This window comes from Cebus imitator, unplaced genomic scaffold (genome assembly GCF_001604975.1).
Source record: "Cebus imitator isolate Cc_AM_T3 unplaced genomic scaffold, Cebus_imitator-1.0 Scaffold257, whole genome shotgun sequence".
Lineage (NCBI taxonomy): Eukaryota > Metazoa > Chordata > Mammalia > Primates > Cebidae > Cebus > Cebus imitator.
In genome coordinates, this window is record NW_016107572.1 from 1505476 (window position 1) to 1523702 (window position 18227).

Here is an 18227-nt window from a genome sequence, read left to right on the forward strand (position 1 = left end):
AGATGAGGAAGTTCAGCTTCAGGAAAATGAAGTAACTTTACTTCTATTCAATGCCAAAGCCAAGACTATAAATTAGGTCTAGCTATAAAACTTTCTACATGGCTCGTTCTGTAAGGCCACAAGACCTCTCAAGAAATAAGGCATAATGCAACAGTAGTTAAAAACAAAAAAACCTACAAGATTCGAAATCACTAAGGGGGCTCACCAATTTTACTGGTGATACAATGTCAGGCAAGAGCAGATCTCTTCCCTTCCTGAGCCTGTTCTTCACCAGTGACATGAAAATACTCTCATTTAGAGCACACAAGGGACATGTGAACTATGACATACAACAGTAATATTATAGGCCAGGCGTGGTGACTCACGCCTGTAATCCCAGCACTTTGGGAGGCCGAGGCAGGCAGATCACCTGAGGTCAGGAGTTCGAGACCAGACTGGCCAACATAGTGAAACCCTGTCTCTACTAAAAATACAAAAATTAGCCAGGCATGGTGGCATACAGCTGTAATCCCAGCTACTGTGGAGGCTGAGGCAGGAGAATCACTTGAGCCCAGGAGGTGGAGGTTGTAGCGAGCCGAGATGGAGCCACTGCATTCCAGCCTGGGCAACAGAACAAGACTCCATCTCAAAAAAAAAAAAAAAGAAAAAGGTAGTTATAAAAAATTTTTAAAAATACTCATGGTTGGATATTAGTACCCTAAAATCTCTTCCCCCAGATTCACTTTCCTATCTTCTTTGGGTCTTTGCTCCAATGTTACCCCTTTCAGGACTTCCCTATCTGAATAAGCACACATCTATCATTTTCTGATCCCTTTTTCTTCCTAGCGCTTAACTCTAACCCACATTATATGATGTATTTGTTCACCCAGCTCCTCCATTAAAATTTAAGGGCACTTAATTTTGTCCTTTCCACCTTTATTACATAGACTAATGCTGGCACATAATGGGTACCCAGATATTTGCTCAGTGGATTAGTTTTTATAAAACTAAACCAGTGAAATTTGAATTCGGGATCAACTGGATGGATTTTGACAAGATAGCAGAAAGGAAGGTCAAAGAGAGTGTTGGAGCGTTAAGTGAAAGAGTTTTAACACAATGCTTCTCAAATTCTAATGTACCTGGAGCATCTTGCTAAAATGAAGGTTCTCATTCAGAAGGCCTAGGGTGAGGCTGAGACTGCAGATCTAACATACTCCTAAATGATGCTGGCCCACTTTCACCGCCAGGCCCTAGACAACCAAAGAAGGCATTTAGGTAGGATCTAACCAACTTTGCACTGAGACGGGAATCAGAGCAGCAGAGGGCTAATTAGATGAATTGTTTGTTAATAAAAAGTACATGCCAGCTCTCTCTGTATTGCTTTCCTTTCAGCTTCTAAGGCTGTTAAGATCCAAGTAATACTTTATGGAACAAAGAATCTGAGAGTCCCAGTACTACACAATCTTATATTCATACCGCACCTTTTTCATAATGTAATCCTCATCTATGTATATTTTAGTCTTCTTTGGGAGGTGATATGCTGGAAGTTTAGTATTAAAATATATATATTTAGCTTTATTTCTGATTGCCATATAATACAACATACTAATGTATCAGATTTCAACAGATTATGAAATGCTTTCTTTTCCACAATCATTTTGCCTCAACATCACTTAACAGTTAATGTAACACATACACAACTTGGGAATTTGACAGCTGGTATATTAGGAGCAGTTTAAAATCATGAGATTGAAAGCAGCTAAATGGAGGAGAGAATATATTCCAAGTAACTGCAAGACCAGGCAGTTGTCCATCAAGTTTCAATTTAGATAATGTAACTGGGACTAAAATCAAGAGGAGCCCTGAATGTCATTCATTTCCAAGTTACGAATTATGTTTACTTACCTCTGGTAACAGCAACATGCTTATTTTTATTACAAAAGACAATTCTTGGCCAGGCATGGTGGCTCACTCCTGAGTCCCCGCACTTTGGGAGGCTGAGGCGGAAGGATCACTTGAGGTCAGGAGTTTGAGACCAGCCTGACCAACATAGGAAAACCCCACCTACACGTAAAAAACAAAACAAAACAGGCCGGGTACAGTGGCCTGTAATCCCAGCATTTTGGGAGGCCAAGGTGGGCAGATCACCTGAGATAGGGAGTTTGAGACCAGCCTGGCCAACATGGTGAAACCCTGTCTCTAATTTAAAAAATACCAAAATTAGCCAGGTGTGGTAAGGCACCTGTAATCCCAGCTACTTGAGAGGCTGAGGCAGGAGTATCGCCTGGATTCGGGAAGCAGAGGTTGCAGCAAGCGGAGATCACGCCATTGCACACCAGTCTGAGCAACAGAGCAAGGCTCCATCTCAATACACACACACACACACACACACACACACGCAAACCCAGTTTTATTACAAAAGACAATTCTAAATCAAATCAGTAAAGTAAAACTGTAAAATTAAACATCTTTTTTCATCCCTAATTTAAAATCAAGTGATGTTGTATTATAAAATATGATTAAAACAGATTCATTTATAAATTCCAGCTATTACTATGCTTCAGTTTCATAGAAATGGTGGCAATATCAGAATTTTTAAGACATCCATTACCAAAGTAAGAACTACTTAAAACATTTTTGTTTTACTCTATTAAAATAATACATTGAGGTGATAATTTCTAAGATCCATTTCACATACTCACAATATATTTACTTAGTATCTTTAACGTAATTTCCACCTTTCAATATATATTTCTAGAAATGCATTATAATCTTATGAAATGAAAAATTTCAGTTTTCTCCAAACAATAATTCCCTAACTTACATTTGAAAAACCCTAACAACTGCTCCTGTCCAACATTTGAGAGCCACCTAAAAGATGTGAAGTGGCTATTCTTGAAAACAAGGAAAAAATGGATATTCCTTATACATATGTGAATCAAGATTTCCAAATATAGTATCTGTTCTGTGAAGCCCAATTTTCTAGGAATGTTTATAAGAAATGAGCTTTTTCAAAACTCAAGTCAGCTTCAGGCACTAGCTTGCCTCCTATTGATAGGCTAAACTTCTTGCCTTTCTCTTCACAATCTTAACAGCTCTAAACACATTAATCTTATTTATTGCAGACCAATGTCCCCACCATCTGCTCTTGCTAGTATTTCTGAAAGTGTATTTTATATATTCAGCCACCAGTGATTTGTGCTCTGAATGTTTTATTAAAAAGCAAATATATGTATAACATACTTTTTAAGCCATGTAATTTAGATGATCAAGTTTATCTGTACTAAACTTGACCATCTAAATAACTGCATGGCTGATTTGGTACAGATAAACTTGATCATCTAAATAACTACATATGGCTTATAAACAAAATTGACTTATGAAAGACAATTCTACATATACATTGAATTTCTGCTCTCACATTCACTATGAATGAAAATATCATTTACTTTGTATTACGTCAGTTGTTTAGTATTTTTTTCCAATTCATATACTTACCCACAGTGAATTACAGTAATTCAAAATTTCGTTTTAAGACAGAAAATTTAATGTTATCAGAAAAAAGCTTCAAAGCAAGGGACTCCTTTTTCTCTCATCTTTTCCTAAATACTACCTCTTCTCCTTTTTATAGGACATATACACTAGCATTATTAGCAAAAATTCCATTATATCCTTTATATACTTTTGTCTCACCTTCTCAAATATTTGATTTTAATAAATTCAAAGTGAACAAAATGAAAAACTGTAATTTTTTTTTTTTTTTGAGATGGAGTCTCATTCTGTCGCTCAGGCTGGAGTGTAGTGGCCTGATCTTGGCTCACTGCAACGTCCGCCTCCAGAGTTCAGGCGATTCTCCTGCCTCGGTCTCCTGAGTAGCTGGGATTACAGGCATGCACCACGCCTGGCTAATTTTTTATTTTCAGTAGAGACAAGGTTTCTCCATGTTGGTCAGGCTGGTCTCAAACTCCCGACCTCAGGTGATCTACCCGCCTCGGCCTCTCAAAGTGCTGGGGTTACAGGTGTGAGCCGCTGTGCCCAGCCATGTTCTATTCTATCAGGCCACTCTAGAAATCTTCCCAAATTACATTTTATTTTACCTTCATATACATTCCTATGACTCACCAGCAGTATCCCACAAGAACCCATTATCAGTTGGCCATTATTACCAGTCTTCCACATGTATCTAATTCAAATGTTTAAGGTCTCTGAGTGTATGACCATGGTAAACATACCAATTAGTATTAATCTCCTTAGATCTTTCTTCACTCTGTCCTTACACAACAGTCATTCCTTCCCTTCCTAAGACAAATCTGTCACAAGTTTTACTAGTTTGTTTTTTACAGCATGTTCAACATTCATAGGTTGTTTTTTAATTTTTTCAACTAAACCTGGACACTCTATGTTAAGTGTTGTCATAACCTAATTTTTTGTTTACTAAAAATAAGAAGCAATTTTAAAAGTTAGTGTAATGGTTTCTAATTACCCTTGCAAATTTTCTAAACTAAACCTTTAAGAGATCAAATTACCAACATAAACATTCATAGAAAGAATACACAGCTAACTATTCCAAATGTGACTGAGTATAGAAATGTGTATGATATCTTAATGGACATCATAAAGAAATTAAACATTTGGACCTTCTACAGCTGTACCCTGAATTCCAAAGGAATAAAATTCCTCAGTAATTTACCTTACAAACAACATAATCCTTAAAATGCTATATTAACACAATTTTAAGATGCTTATTGTAAGGCTACTTATAACAAAAGTGAAAGCAGTATAAGATCAAGTTTTAAAGTGATTTAATGCACTTATGCAGTGCTAGGAAATCTTGCTCAGTTTTCTAATATGCTTGACTGAATAAAATTTACATATTAGAAAAAAGAAAAAGAAAAAAGAATAAATCTGCCATGGCCTGGGGTATAAAAATAATAATAAATTTTAAAAAAGAAAATTGACATGCTGGGTCTATTAAATGCAAACATTTTCATAATTTTTATCCCTATACCTTACCAACTTGCAAGATGAAAACTTCAGGTCTCATTTCAGTCTGCTTTCTAATCTATACTAGGCACTTTTATTGTTTTGGGCCACAAAGTAAAAAACTGCAAGTCTTAGAAAAGCTCTTTCCAGTTCCACCACTAAGCTGATGAAGGTCATGGGTTGTCTATTCATGGAGACCCACAATGATACCCATTTACAGTTCTCATTATCCTCCAAAAAGAAGGAACTCTCTTTCAAATGTTTGCACTTGGCTTCCTTGTAGGAAGAGCCAGTTTATGCACAAACATAAAATAGTTATATTGCTGCTGATCTTGTCATCCAATTTTGCAATCCACTCTTTAAAAATGAATCTAAAAAATGTCACTTCCAGACTTTAAAAACTGTATTTATTCCAAAACTCAGTATTTAAAATGGTAGGTCCCATTTAAAACTTTTAACTTTCCAATAGATAATACTTATAAAACAAGATTCTTATCTAACGTAGAATAAACAAATGAACTAGTCACAAGTTAAGGTTGTAAACATTTTTTCAAAGCAAAACAAAAAATAATTAAGGGCTTCCAATTTTTTATAATCACTCACACTTTTCCTTTGTTGTAACACAACACGCCTTTATACACTGTATTTGTAAATTTATTTTTTGGTGGGTAAAGAATTTGGATTCAGAGCTTTGGTCTTAATTCCTAAATTCTGTTCATATCCATTTGATCACATATAACAATTTTGACTGCAATTGTTCCAGAAAGAAAAAAGTTATTTAAAATTCTTAACCACCAATGGAAGCTGTGTGATTTTATGAGTTACTAAAGATTTAATACATAAACACAAAGATTAGCCATCTTTTTCCTAGATTGGAAATGTAAACAGAAGTTCACCACAGTTGTCTGTTAAGAGTTATTTATTAATTGTTCCACAATAGTTCTAAAGTTCATTACAAACCAAAGTACTGAAATAAGTCTGAACTGAAAGAATGACAAAATCAGAACACAGTTTTCCAACTAAAGATCCTCTTTACTCTTTTAACACTGTTAATATTGGAGTAAATTTTATATTCCCTATTTTCCTTCAAAATCTATTCCTTTTCTTATCCATTCCAAGATATCCCTTAATTCCCTTTATACTCAACCCCTGCCCATTATTCTTCTATTCTCTATAAACATGGGAAATACATTTTCCCCTCTGGAGTATAAGGTCCAAATCATTAAATTTTTCCCCAGCTATCTATCTACACTTCCCAAGACACCAATTTCAACATATAACATGCTTTACAAGGCTTATCATGCACAGTACATTTCAACCTAGCTACTCACACTCAGGCTATAATGAGGTATAGTCTATTATTAATAACTCAATATTATTCCTCCTAGGTAAAAAGGTGTAGGTTGGCTTGGGGTTTTTTCACTTTTGCCCCAACTTATGTGGGAAGCTACTCTGCAACTGAAGAACCACAGTAGTTGACTGTAATCATTGTACACCATAAACACAACTTTGTTGACAGAATATAATGAACTACTGTCAAGTCTACCTATATGGTAGTTATTATGAGAAGTGCAAAGAATTATAAAATCTATTCAACTAATTACTAGACCAGCTTATCATAAAACTCTACGGCTTTATGTAACCTAAATGAATTCCATAAATGCTAAGTTGTGAAACTGCAGATAAATCAATTCAGAAGCACCCCCAATATTTGATTTTTTTTTTTTTTTTTTTTTTTTTTTTTTTTTTTTTTTTTTTTTTTTTTTTAACTTTCTAATTATCTATACAATAAAATTTCAATATTTAGAATGCCTTCTAAATTCTTAGCCTGGGGTCCATAACTAAGAATTTATTTCAAAGTTGGAGATCTTGTGAGCATGTAAACTGGCTTGCACATTTTCATTTGTTGATGTATCTCTACTAATGTAAAGGGGCTGGCGGGCCATCAATTCTATCAGCTGCCCAGAGTCTGTGACCCAAAAAAACATTATGCAGAACTTCTATGAGTAAGCCAAAGATTAATCAAGAATTTAAATAGAATATATTTAAATTAGTCACACTCAAATAAAGTCAAGTGTAAGACAATAGAACTCTAAAATGCTGCGTTCATGCTAATGTTCATTTTAAATGTTACCAACAATATAAAAAAATATAATGAGAATACAATATTTTTCCTCAGTATCTATCAGTATCATAGAGGGTACAAGCAGACTGGTAAACCACAGACCTCTCTTCTTAAACACCAGGATGGATCCCATAACAAAATATTCATGGAACATTACTGACATAACCTCACGCAACATGATGCATGGATCATATCACAGCACTAATGAAAGGGTCTTGTATCACATTTTAAAAATGAAATCCTATCAGTATGTATCATAGAAAACATGAAGACCATAAAACTCAGAAAATGATAGTCTTCAGGTATGTTTTACTCAAAAAGTAGAGGTTTGAAGTTCAGAAGCTAATTATTTTAGGTGAGGGAAGATCTTCTATTTAATAAAAGCCTATGGGGGGCCAGGCGTGTGGCTCACGCCTGTACTCCCAGCACTCTGGAAGGCCAAGGCGGGTGGATCACAAAGTTGAGACCAGCCTGGCCAATATGGTGAAACCCCCATCTCTGCTAAAAACACAAAACTTAGCTGGATGTGGTGGCCGGCACCTGAGGTCCCAGCTACTCAGGAGGCTGAGACAGGAGAATCGCCTAAACCTGAGATGCACACGTTGCAGTGAGCCGTGATCACGCCATTGCATTCCAGCCTGGGCGACAGAGCCAGACTCTGTCTCAAAACAAAAAAAACAAACAAAAAAAAGAGCCTATGAATTTGGAAGGTAGAGATTCCATGTGACCTCATGAAGCCATACTGTTCAAACTGTCACCCTGTCATCTGGCATTTTGTAGTTACTCGTCATCAGTAGCATTCAGGCTTAAATGCTACTAATGGCGAGTAACTACAAAATGCCAGATGACAGGAATGAATACAAACATTTGCCTCTCTCATCTGATAAGCCTAATACAGAAAACTAAAGTAGAAATAGTTGTATCAGTTTGCAACTTTTTTAAAGCACACTAAAAATTAAAGTATAAATGTTTTTCACTGTTCTCATTATTAAATTACCTCAAAAATACTGACCAGCAATTGCTAAATTATGGTAGTCCTTATTCTGAATTTCCAGTAGCACAACAGAAATCCAAAAGCATTGTTTCCTACTTCATACCCTAACATCTTAAAAGTAAAAAAAAAAAATCTTAATTTTAAAATGATCATATTCAGAGACAGCTATTCCACAGAAGAAATAAAGGCAGGTGGACTGTTAAAAAAAAAAATCAATTTGTTAGAGTCACTCTAGAACACAGAATAAGTCACCTGTACAAAGAAATCAAAAGTTGGATTTCAATGCAGAATCAGAGATTCTGCTTAACACTCTTGTTCAAGAAAATGACCAAATCTAGGAAACACCCTTGGGCAAAAAAAAAACTGTAATAAAATAAAAAATTACACTTCCTAATCACAGAGCCTCACAAGTACAGATATTTCTCCACAGAGAAACTCATGCTTATACTCAATATAAATCTTTATCACTGGGCGCAGTGGCTCACACCTGTAATCCCAGCACTTTGGGAGGCTGAGATTAGGAGTGGATCATCTGAGGTCAGGAGTTCAAGACCAGCCTGACCAACATGGTGAAACCCCATCTCTACTAAAAACACAAAATTAGCCAGGCTGGTGGTGCATGCCTGTAATCTCAGCTACTTGGGAGGCTGAGGCAGGAGAATTGCTTGAACCCGGGAGGTGGAGGCGGCAGTGAGCTGAGATTCTGCCACTGCACTTCAGTATGGGCAACCGAGCGAAACTGTCTCAAAAAAACCAACACAAAACTTTATCATTTCCTGTAATACTATCATATACCAAAAAACCCAAAGCCTCAAAGACCTATTTGAGACCTGTATTTCTCCTTTAATGTATCTATTCCCAATTCCTTAACATTGTAGCCACTAAATTTCAAAGCACAATTGTCTGATGATCTACTTTTTCTCCTTCAGGTTTAAAAGTTTACTAATATTATTACATATTTACAAATTTTCAGTTTCTGCATTTTATAGGTTTAGTGCTTTCCTTCTAATATTTATACTCCCAACTTTTAAAAATATTGCTATGATTTAATATCTTCTTCCTACCTAAAATGCTCAAGACCACTGTAATCCAAATCGTACTGTCATTTTATTACAACTTTTTAATTAAAAAAAAATTTTTTTTTCCAAATCTGGTTCCATAATATATTACAACCTTTTTGAGGCAGAAAAGGATCCACCTAAAACCAGAAGCCAATGGAATCTGATTTAAAATAAAGCCTCAATAAATAATTTCTCTGGAGTAGTATTAAGATGGCTAACCCAATTTAAATAAAACATATTCTTATTTCTATAATATTAAATTTCTATTCTTCCATATTACTATGCACCTAAACATATTCAATGTTCATAAAACATTTCCTAATCACAGAGAATTTCATAACATTGAATATAAATGTATTTCAAACACTGAAATATAACTGTTTTATGAACATTGAACACTGAATATGTTTTAGGTCCATAGTAATATAGAAGAATAGAAATTTAATATTATGTAAATCTGAATCCTTTTTTTTTGAGATGGAGTCTTGCTCTGTCGCCCAGGCTGGAGTACAGTGGTGCAATCTCAGCTCACTACAACCTCCGCCTCCTGGGTTCAAGCAATTCCCCTGCCTCAGCCTCCAGATGAGCTGGGACTACAGGCACACATGACCACGCCCAGTTGATTTTCTGTATTTTAGTAGAGATGAGCTTTCACCGTGTTGCCCAGGCTGGTCTCAAGATCCTGAGCTCAGGCAATCCGCCTGCCTCAGCCTCCCAAAGTGCAAGTATTACAGGCGTGAGCTACCGCACCCAGCCTTGAATCCAATTGCAACTAAAATAAACCTAGAAACATAAAATACGTAAGTTAAAAAAATACAATTAAAATACAAGCCTCTAAATTGCAGATTATGCCATGGATGTGAATATTTTATAAAATGTTAATAGAAAAATCTGAAAAATGTGACTGGATATTAAGTGATACCTCCTTTCTTCAATTTTGTGATTAACAGGACTTTTATTGGTAGTAAACTAGAGCAAACAATCAGAATAATACATATGCAGTATTCAGTACACACAATAAAAGTTAAAGAAATTCAAAACCTGTATAAAACAAACTGGAGAAAAATCATACAGCTAAAGAGATACAGTGGTAAAGGTCCTCTCCATCCTTTGATTACAGCTTGTACTCTGTACTCAATAGAACTTACCGCACTTACTGAAAAAAAGAAATAAACACTTTTTAGTACTGAGTGTATTTAAGAAGATTAAGTACATTTTCTAAGAATCTTGTAATGACAAGTTGATGACCCTTTAGCTGCTAAAGCTAAAGGTAGGAAAGTGGGAAAAGGAAATTAACTAATACTTTGTAACAATTTTTAATATTTCTTATTTTCCAAACACTGCTTTTATAACAGAAGTGTTTTACACTTGCACAATATTAATTACTTTATTATACATGGAAGCCTGCGGTAGGCTGATTACACAATAAGACTGCAAACAACCAGTGGTACTTTTCTGACGTCAGAAGAGTACATAAGACTGAAACATCACCAAAAGTACATAAAAAACTCATCAGCATAAACATCAAAGTACATTAAAAAATATAATCAGGAAAAAAATACAATTGCTAAAAAGCAGTTTAGAGTAGAGCCACTGCCTATCAGTAGCTTCAAATGGCAATTAGCGTTCATAGCAAGTTTTGATGACTTTACAAGACCCCTGTACAATACTAACGCACCCTTCTGCTAAAATGTACATTAAAGGCCGCAATTTCACAAAGAGGTTCTGATGTTATTATTATATGCAGACACATTCTTATCCCTCACAGGAGTTATATCACCAGTTGGAATTATAACCTTATTAATATCTATCCAAGAACATGAGGTTTTATTATATATGGAAATCTGTATGGGTCTTCTTTAAAAAAAGGGGGGGTTTGAGGGGTGTTTGCCCTACTGTTTTGTATTTGGATGTCCTAATAAAGCGCATAGTGAATTACCTACTGGAATGTAAATGGTTCTAAAATTAAAACTGTCAAAATAGAGGGAATAAGGAAGGCCTGGGAACTCTTAAGAGGCTAAAAACAAAAATTTTTAAAAAAGCAAAAACATAAGTGTAGGTAATATGTAATAGCACAGAAAAAAAGGATCATTTTAGGCCATGTATAATAAATAATGCATACCCCATATTTCAGTTAATTATATGGGTTCTAATACTGGAACCAGCTAACCACTTGGGCTTCAACACTGTACTAGATGTCAGTAGAATCGCTTAATGGAATTACAGCCTTGTTACAGTTGGGATAAAGAGAGGGTGCTTTTTTTTTTTTCCTTCTTTTGTTAAAGCTATCATTCCAGGCTTTGATCAAAGATCCAAGAATATTTGTTCTACCAGGCTGGAATGAATGTGGTTTGGAAGTTCAGAGTACATTTAAAAGCTGCAACAAAATATAGGTAGCCAACAATCTCAGAATTTTGGATCAGCCCAGATGGAGATAGCAATTTGAAATGTTTTCAATCCCTTACTTAAATGAAGAAATGTCTATCAGCCCAGAGAGAGCAATTTGAAATGTTTTCGATCCCTTACTTAAATGATGAAATGTATATCATACTATCTGTAAATTGGATATTCCATTACAGTGATAACGTACAGAATTCCCATGCGTTATTACACTTTCCTGAGAGTAAAGCAATTAGAATAACCTTAATCCTAGCAACAAAGTTTTTTTTTGTTTGTTTTTTTTGTAGGGTTGTTTTTTTGTTTTTTTGTTTTTATTTTTTTTTTTTTTTTTTTTTTTTTTTTTTTTTTTTTTGTTTTTTTTTTTTTTTTTTTTGCATTTAAAACATTTGGGCTATTCCCTGACGATCTATACATGTAAATTTGATTGCTAAACATTGTCACTTTGAATGTCAAACTATTTTTAATCTATTGATTTTGATTAAAAATCATAATACAAACAGAGCTAAAATCACGCTAACAAAATAAACTAAATATGAAAAGTTGCATTGAAAGGGCATTACATTATTCTTAATAGGATCGTGTAGAAACATTCCAATGGCAGTGTTCTCAAAATAAAACAAAATTACATTAGAAGACCCCCAGCCTGGTCACTTTTGGAACCTTACCTGTAACTCTGACTGGTGGGTGTCTTTACTCTTGTACTACATGGCTCACTTACATCAGACATCATATTTGTATACCCTGAGAAATCTGACACTGAAGTCCTTACTCTATGGTCCACTTCTCCATTAGAGTTAGTGATAAAGGTCATTGGCACCCTGCTGCCCGACTTAAACTGAGAACCAAACGCTTGTGCAAAGTTCTCAATCTGGTACGTTGTTCTAGGCTCTAAGTCTTTCTGAGGATCTATCTGGCTAGCTAACTCCTGAGATGGAATCTGAAAGCCTGTTGAGGACTCTAAGTTTTTCTGTTCCTTCTGGCTAGTCAATTTCTGAGATGAGGACTGGAAGGCTGATGAAGTCTCTAAGTTCTTCTGAGAATCTATCAGATCATCCAGCTCCTGGGAAGGTGTCAACTGCTGATGTGTAGCATCCAAAGCAGACAAATAAAGACCTGGCTGAGAGCCAAACAACATCCCAAAAGGAGGCTTTGGCAATGAAGATGGCAACACTGAGGTAACAGATGGGCCGAAACCACACTCCAAAGGAGATGTAGTGTATATTTGCTTTTCTGGAAACAAAGTGTGGTTGTGGAGAGGTGAAGACAAACTGACAAATTGGAAACCGTGTCCAAGAGTAAAACTTGCATTAGTGGATTTTTCAAAAGCCTGTTGGAGGTATTTGGAGTATTCTTGCAACATGCTTGCTTTATCATTTGAAGGTGTTTGGGTGCCTGGGCTCAAATTTTCTTCTTGAACCAATTCTGAGTGTTCTCCTGAGGTGTGTAAATCCACTCGTGGTTCTGTAATATTGAAAGGATCCTCTTTCTGGCTCTCTGATTTGTTGGAGTATTGATCCAAAATACTTTGTAAAACCTCATCAGGAATTCCAGACTTGTCATGACAAGACTTAATTTCAGCATTTAGAGCTGAGGAGTCAATAAGTGACAACGGTGCCTCACTGTCCAAAACACTGACACCTGCAGACTGAATGACAGACTGTTGGGAGACCATGTGTCCTACGTTTATAGAAAAGGCACTGTTGCTGCTGGCAGTTGGTAAATATCTTCTTTTCTTTGAAAACTGCATGGCATCATCATAATTACTACTTATTTGACCTTGTTTGCCACTTGTACTTTGGAGAAGACCAATGGTCTCCACACTGCTATTCGATACTATGCCAAGTGAGCCACTTGGTTTTCCAGACAAGGATTTCTGTCCAACTATGTCTGGTAATGGTGACACAAAATTAAGGTAGTTTTTATCTGTATTCTTTCTGCTTCCTTTCTTAAAGATCAATTTTGGCACCCTTTTCTGCAGTTCATCTATTCCAGTGCCAATTATGCCTCCACTGGAAGACACAGTAGGCATTTCTACAGAGTAACTCTGCATGTTTATATTATTTGAAATTTGTGATTCATTTGTTTTACCGGTCTTCTGTTCCTTTTCAATAGCTATGCTTTTTGACTTTGTTTTTCTCCTTGAAGAACTTGTATTTCCCTGAGACAACACAGCCAGATTACCCATATTGTTATGGTTTGATGACCCAGGTTCTGCACTAGTGGCTCCTTTAACTATGACTTCACCACATGTGCGCCTGTGCTTCAACAATCTATCAGTCCTTGAAAAATACTGTTGGCAAGTGTCACACTTATATGGCTTTTCTCCACTATGTGTCCTCTTGTGTCTCTCCATATGGTACTTCTGAATAAACTTCATGCTGCACTGATCACATCCAAATGGCTTCTCTCTACTGTGAATTTTCTCATGTCTCTGCAGTAGGTATTTCTGAATGAAACCCATACTACACTGGCTGCACTGGAAAGGTCTTTCTCCTGTATGAATGAGGACATGTCTCCGCAGGTGATAGGAGCTTCGAAAAGCAGCACTACAGTGATCACAGATATGAGGTTTCTGACTTGGGGAGAGGATGGCACCTTCTCCATCTCCAACCAAAGAAGGTTTGGAAGATGCACTTGGCTTCCTCTTGGCTTTGATTCCCTGAGATTCTGGCTTTGGCCTTTTTGCCTTTTTGACATTAGTGTCCTGCTTTGGCTGCTCATTGCCATGGTGGTCATCAGTCCTGCTACTGCTGCTGAGCAATACGTCACGGTGGTGCTGGGCTGGCTGCTGCTGGACATGCTGGTGGAGAATACTGAGGTCCTGGATGACGCCGTGACTCCCCCCTTCACCGCCTCCTAGGCCAGGAGATCTCTCTTCAGCCCCAGCGAACAGCCCCCCATAGTGGTGGTGGTGATGGTGGTGGTGGGACTGCTGTTCCTCAGGATCCGCGGGTTTCTCCTGTTTGATGCTAACCAAAGACTGCAAGAATCCCCAGGAGGTCCTCTGCGAGGGGAAGGCCGCGGCTGACGCCGCCGGCTCCTTCTTGAAAGTCATGTCCGGGGCTGGCGGAGGGGGGGGCTCGGCGGCCGGGGCTGCGGAGGTAGAGGAGGATAACACGCATTGCGGGGGAGGGGCGGCCGACCCCGCCGGCCGGGTGAAGCTGGTGACCGGGGGGAGCCGGTGGTTGAACATAACCATACCCTGGGGAAAGGAGGGTTCCATCTCTGCCCTCCTGCCGCTGCTGCCGCCGCCGCCGCCGCCACTACCGCCGCCGCCGGAGCCGCTACCACCGCTACTGCCGGTACCACCGCCGCCACTCAGGAACCCACTGCCGATTTTCATACCCCGGAGGAGGCCTGGCTGAGGAAAGGAGGAGGAAGAGGGAAGAGGGAGGAAAGGAGGTGGAACCGGGCCCCGGGCCGGGACCACCGCAGCGCTCAGGACCCCGCCGCGCCGCCGCCCAGACCGCAACGCGCCCAGCACTAATTCCCTGTCCAGTCGCCTCCGGCACCGGCACGCATGCTCCTGCGACTCTCCCCCGGGCCTCGCCCTCTCCCTCCTGGACCCACCGGCAACACTTACGGGTCCCGCCGCCGCCGCAGCCGCCGTCGCCTCCAGTTAATAAAAATAACGCCGTCCTCTCCACAATGGAATTAAAAGCCTCCCGTGTACTGCGCAGCCGCGGCGCAGTGTCTGCTGGGAACTCCTCGACCGGGCCAGAGGGGAGGTCTGAGGAGCCTGGGCGCCTGCGCCTCAGCTTCCGCCCGGCCTGCCTGTCAATCACTGGGGCGGTTGGGCGGAGGCGGGGGGGCTCGGGCAGGAGGGGCGGGGATTTGGAGCCTACTAAAAAGGGGCTTCCGAGGAGCACAGGCGTGATTGGTGGGCTGCACTGAAGGAGATGAAAGTGGTTGAGGGCTTCTGGGGTGGAACCAAGGGGCGGGAAGTTACCGCGGACCGTACTACAGCGTGGCGTGGGAGATGCAGAGAAAGGGGCTGGAAGGAGAAGGTGGGGGAAACTGAGGACTCAGTGTTGGGGCTTTCTTCACTCTAGGTTTTGCAATCCAGTTCTTGAAAGAAAATTCAAATCCAGAAGTGGATCATTTAGGGCACTTTTGATTCTGTCAAAAAGCATTCAACTACAAATGCTCAACGTTTATTAAAACAGGTTGCTTATGTTATCCCTTGGAATTTGGAAGCACTAATAATGGGCGCATATCCTTTGCATTTATGGGAGGAGCCTGCTTTGAAACCGCAATTAGTGGTACCGTTGCAAAAAAAAAAAAAAAAAAAAATTGTCTTACTGCCAACCTTCCTGAAGGCTATTGGAAGAGGAAACCGAGCGTAATCCAGGTGCAGCAGTCCTGTAAAACACGCCCACACACATACTTCATTATCATCACATGTTATTTAAATACCCCAGTACCTTAGCCTGGCTAATCAGTCTGTTTGCCACCTTATAAGCGCCTGGCCCTTTATATTGTTTATGGAAAATTAACCACCAGGCCGTACTAAGAGCTCTGCTAGGATCCACTCTTTCCTTGCCAGTACAGAAAACTGAGAAACTCATTGAAAATTTAGAAATTTTTTTCATAAGGGAAAATTATCAAGTAAAATCTTTAAAATCAAACTTGTATCAACAAAATCAAACAACAAACATTTATTCAGTACCTAATGTATACAAGGTACTCGACTTCATGTTAAGCATGCAGAAAATCTAGACACTTTCCTAGCAAAGGATATTTATAAATGAGAAATTTTAAATAAAAGAACTAGAACTATGGCAACAGCTTATTTACAAACCGTATTTTCTTAATGAAATGACATGTACATCTCACAATGTTTCTGGCTAAGTAACTTCTCACAATTAAATAATAAATTCTATGAGAAATTTCACAATCGAAACCATAGGGATGATTTACTAATACTTAAGGACCTCTCTGAGCCTGCCTTAAAAGCTCAAAAGACAGTATTTAATGAGCATTTTGAGATAAGAAGTAATTGTTTTTTTCTAATCCCATGAAACAACATATAAGTATTCCACCACTTAAACTGAAACTTTAATACGTCAAGTATAATTGTGATATTGTGAAAGATATATTTGGACTTTAAACCGTTTGGTGGCACACAACTGCTAAAATCCTTGGAATCTCCAAAGTAATAAATGTCTTTTTGTATGCTGATGAAGCGACTGATGGCTGGCAACCCCTAGGTAGCTTCAGGATGGGGGCTGGTCACCGGAAAGACCAAGGCAGGATTAGAGGTTGGGACTTACAGTCCCACCCCCCAACCTCCGGGGAGGAGAGACAGATTGAAGGTTAAGTTGATCTCCGACGGCCAATGATTTAATCAATCATGCCTGTGTAATGAGGCCTCCATAAAAACCTAAGAAAGGACAGAGTTTGGAGAGCTTCCTATAAGCAAACCCGTGAAGGTTCTAGGAGGGTGGCGCACCCGGAAAGGGCATGGAAGCCCGGCGCCCCTGCCCACATACCCTTCCCTATCCATCTCTTCATCTGGCGATCATCGATATCCTTTGTAATGTCCTTAACAGTAAACCGGAAAACCTAAGTGTTTGCCTGGGTTCTGTGAGCTGCTCTAGCAAATTAATCAAGCCCAAGGAAGGGGCCATGGGAACCCCGATTTATAGCTGGTCAGTCAGAAGCACAGGTCAAACAACGTGGGGCTTGTGATTGGCATCTGAAGCAGGGCCAGTCTTGCAGGCCTGGGCTCTTAATCTATGGGATCTGATGCTGCCTCCAGGTAGATAGTGTCAGAATTGAATTGGAGAACAGCCAGGTGGTGGCTGCTGCAGAGCGATTGCTTGCTCCTATGTGGGGAGAAGCCCCTACACATTTGGTCACAGAAATCTTCTGTGTTGATTGTTGAGTGAGAGTATAGGAGAGACTGAGTAGTTTTTTTTTTTTTCTTTTCTTTTTTTTTTTCCTACAGTAGCTAAGTGTTGAAGACTGAAAGTTCAAAAACTTAAGGCAGTCGTAAAATATTAGTCAATGCCTATGAGAAATGAGGCTGTCCCTTTATTCAGGGTGTCAGTGTTTAATGGTAAGCTGGGATGCATATAAGCTAGTCCAAGCATGAAGGGCAGTAGGACACTCACATGAAAAGCCAACTTTGTTCCTCAGTTATCAAGATAAGAAACCTGTCATTTCTCTCATTCACTCTGTCAGCCTTGAGATACTCCAAGCAGACTTACCTCTGTGTTGTACACCCCATATATCAGGAAGATGAAGAGACCCTGTAAAATAAAATGGAGGGGGAAAGCTGTTAACGCTAATCATTTCAGCAGTAGAAATACCTGAAATAAACTTTCCTGGGAACAGACAAAAGAAGACACACTTCATCAAGGTCAATTTATTTTCCTATTTTTCAACATTAGAAGGTGTACCTTGAGCATTTCTATGATAACATAGCAAGCACATTACTTATAGCAGTTGTGCTATTGAATTCTTTAGAAGTAGGAAATAAAAATACCATTCCAAGTGTAAAGAATATTAATTAGAAAAATCAATATACCAGTCTCTGATAGCCGGGTAATGAAAAAACTAAACTCAGGAAATGTTATTAAAGGAATCATAGCAATAACACTAAGCATGAGTATTTCCAAGCACTGTTTTAGACTGTAGCAACTAGAATATATTTGTTACAATCTTCAACAGGGTTAAAAAT

At 38.6% G+C, this 18227-nt stretch overlaps 1 protein-coding gene across 3 annotated transcripts; it reads right to left on the reverse strand.

Moving 5' to 3' along the window:
* Nucleotides 1–10077: 10077 nt before the first annotated feature.
* ZNF281 (zinc finger protein 281) lies at nucleotides 10078–15247 on the reverse strand. Of its 3 annotated transcripts, none has more exons than XM_017499387.2 (2): nucleotides 15126–15247; nucleotides 10078–14903 (listed from the first exon to the last, which is right to left on the reverse strand). In XM_017499387.2, the coding sequence occupies exon 2, from the start codon at nucleotides 14883–14885 to the stop codon at nucleotides 12204–12206; it is 2682 nt and encodes an 893-aa protein (XP_017354876.1). In that variant the 5' UTR covers nucleotides 14886–14903; nucleotides 15126–15247; the 3' UTR covers nucleotides 10078–12203. The 3 variants fall into 3 exon arrangements, with proteins under 3 accessions (XP_017354876.1, XP_017354877.1, XP_037584083.1); XM_017499388.2 differs by having other exon boundaries at nucleotides 10078–14899; nucleotides 15126–15235; XM_037728155.1 differs by having other exon boundaries at nucleotides 15113–15225.
* Nucleotides 15248–18227: the final 2980 nt, after the last annotated feature.

Excerpts from the sequence above, each read along its gene's own strand:
- ZNF281 (XM_017499387.2), bottom strand. The coding sequence starts at position 14,885 with ATGAAAATCGGCAGTGGGTTCCTGAGTGGCGGCGGTGGTACCGGCAGT.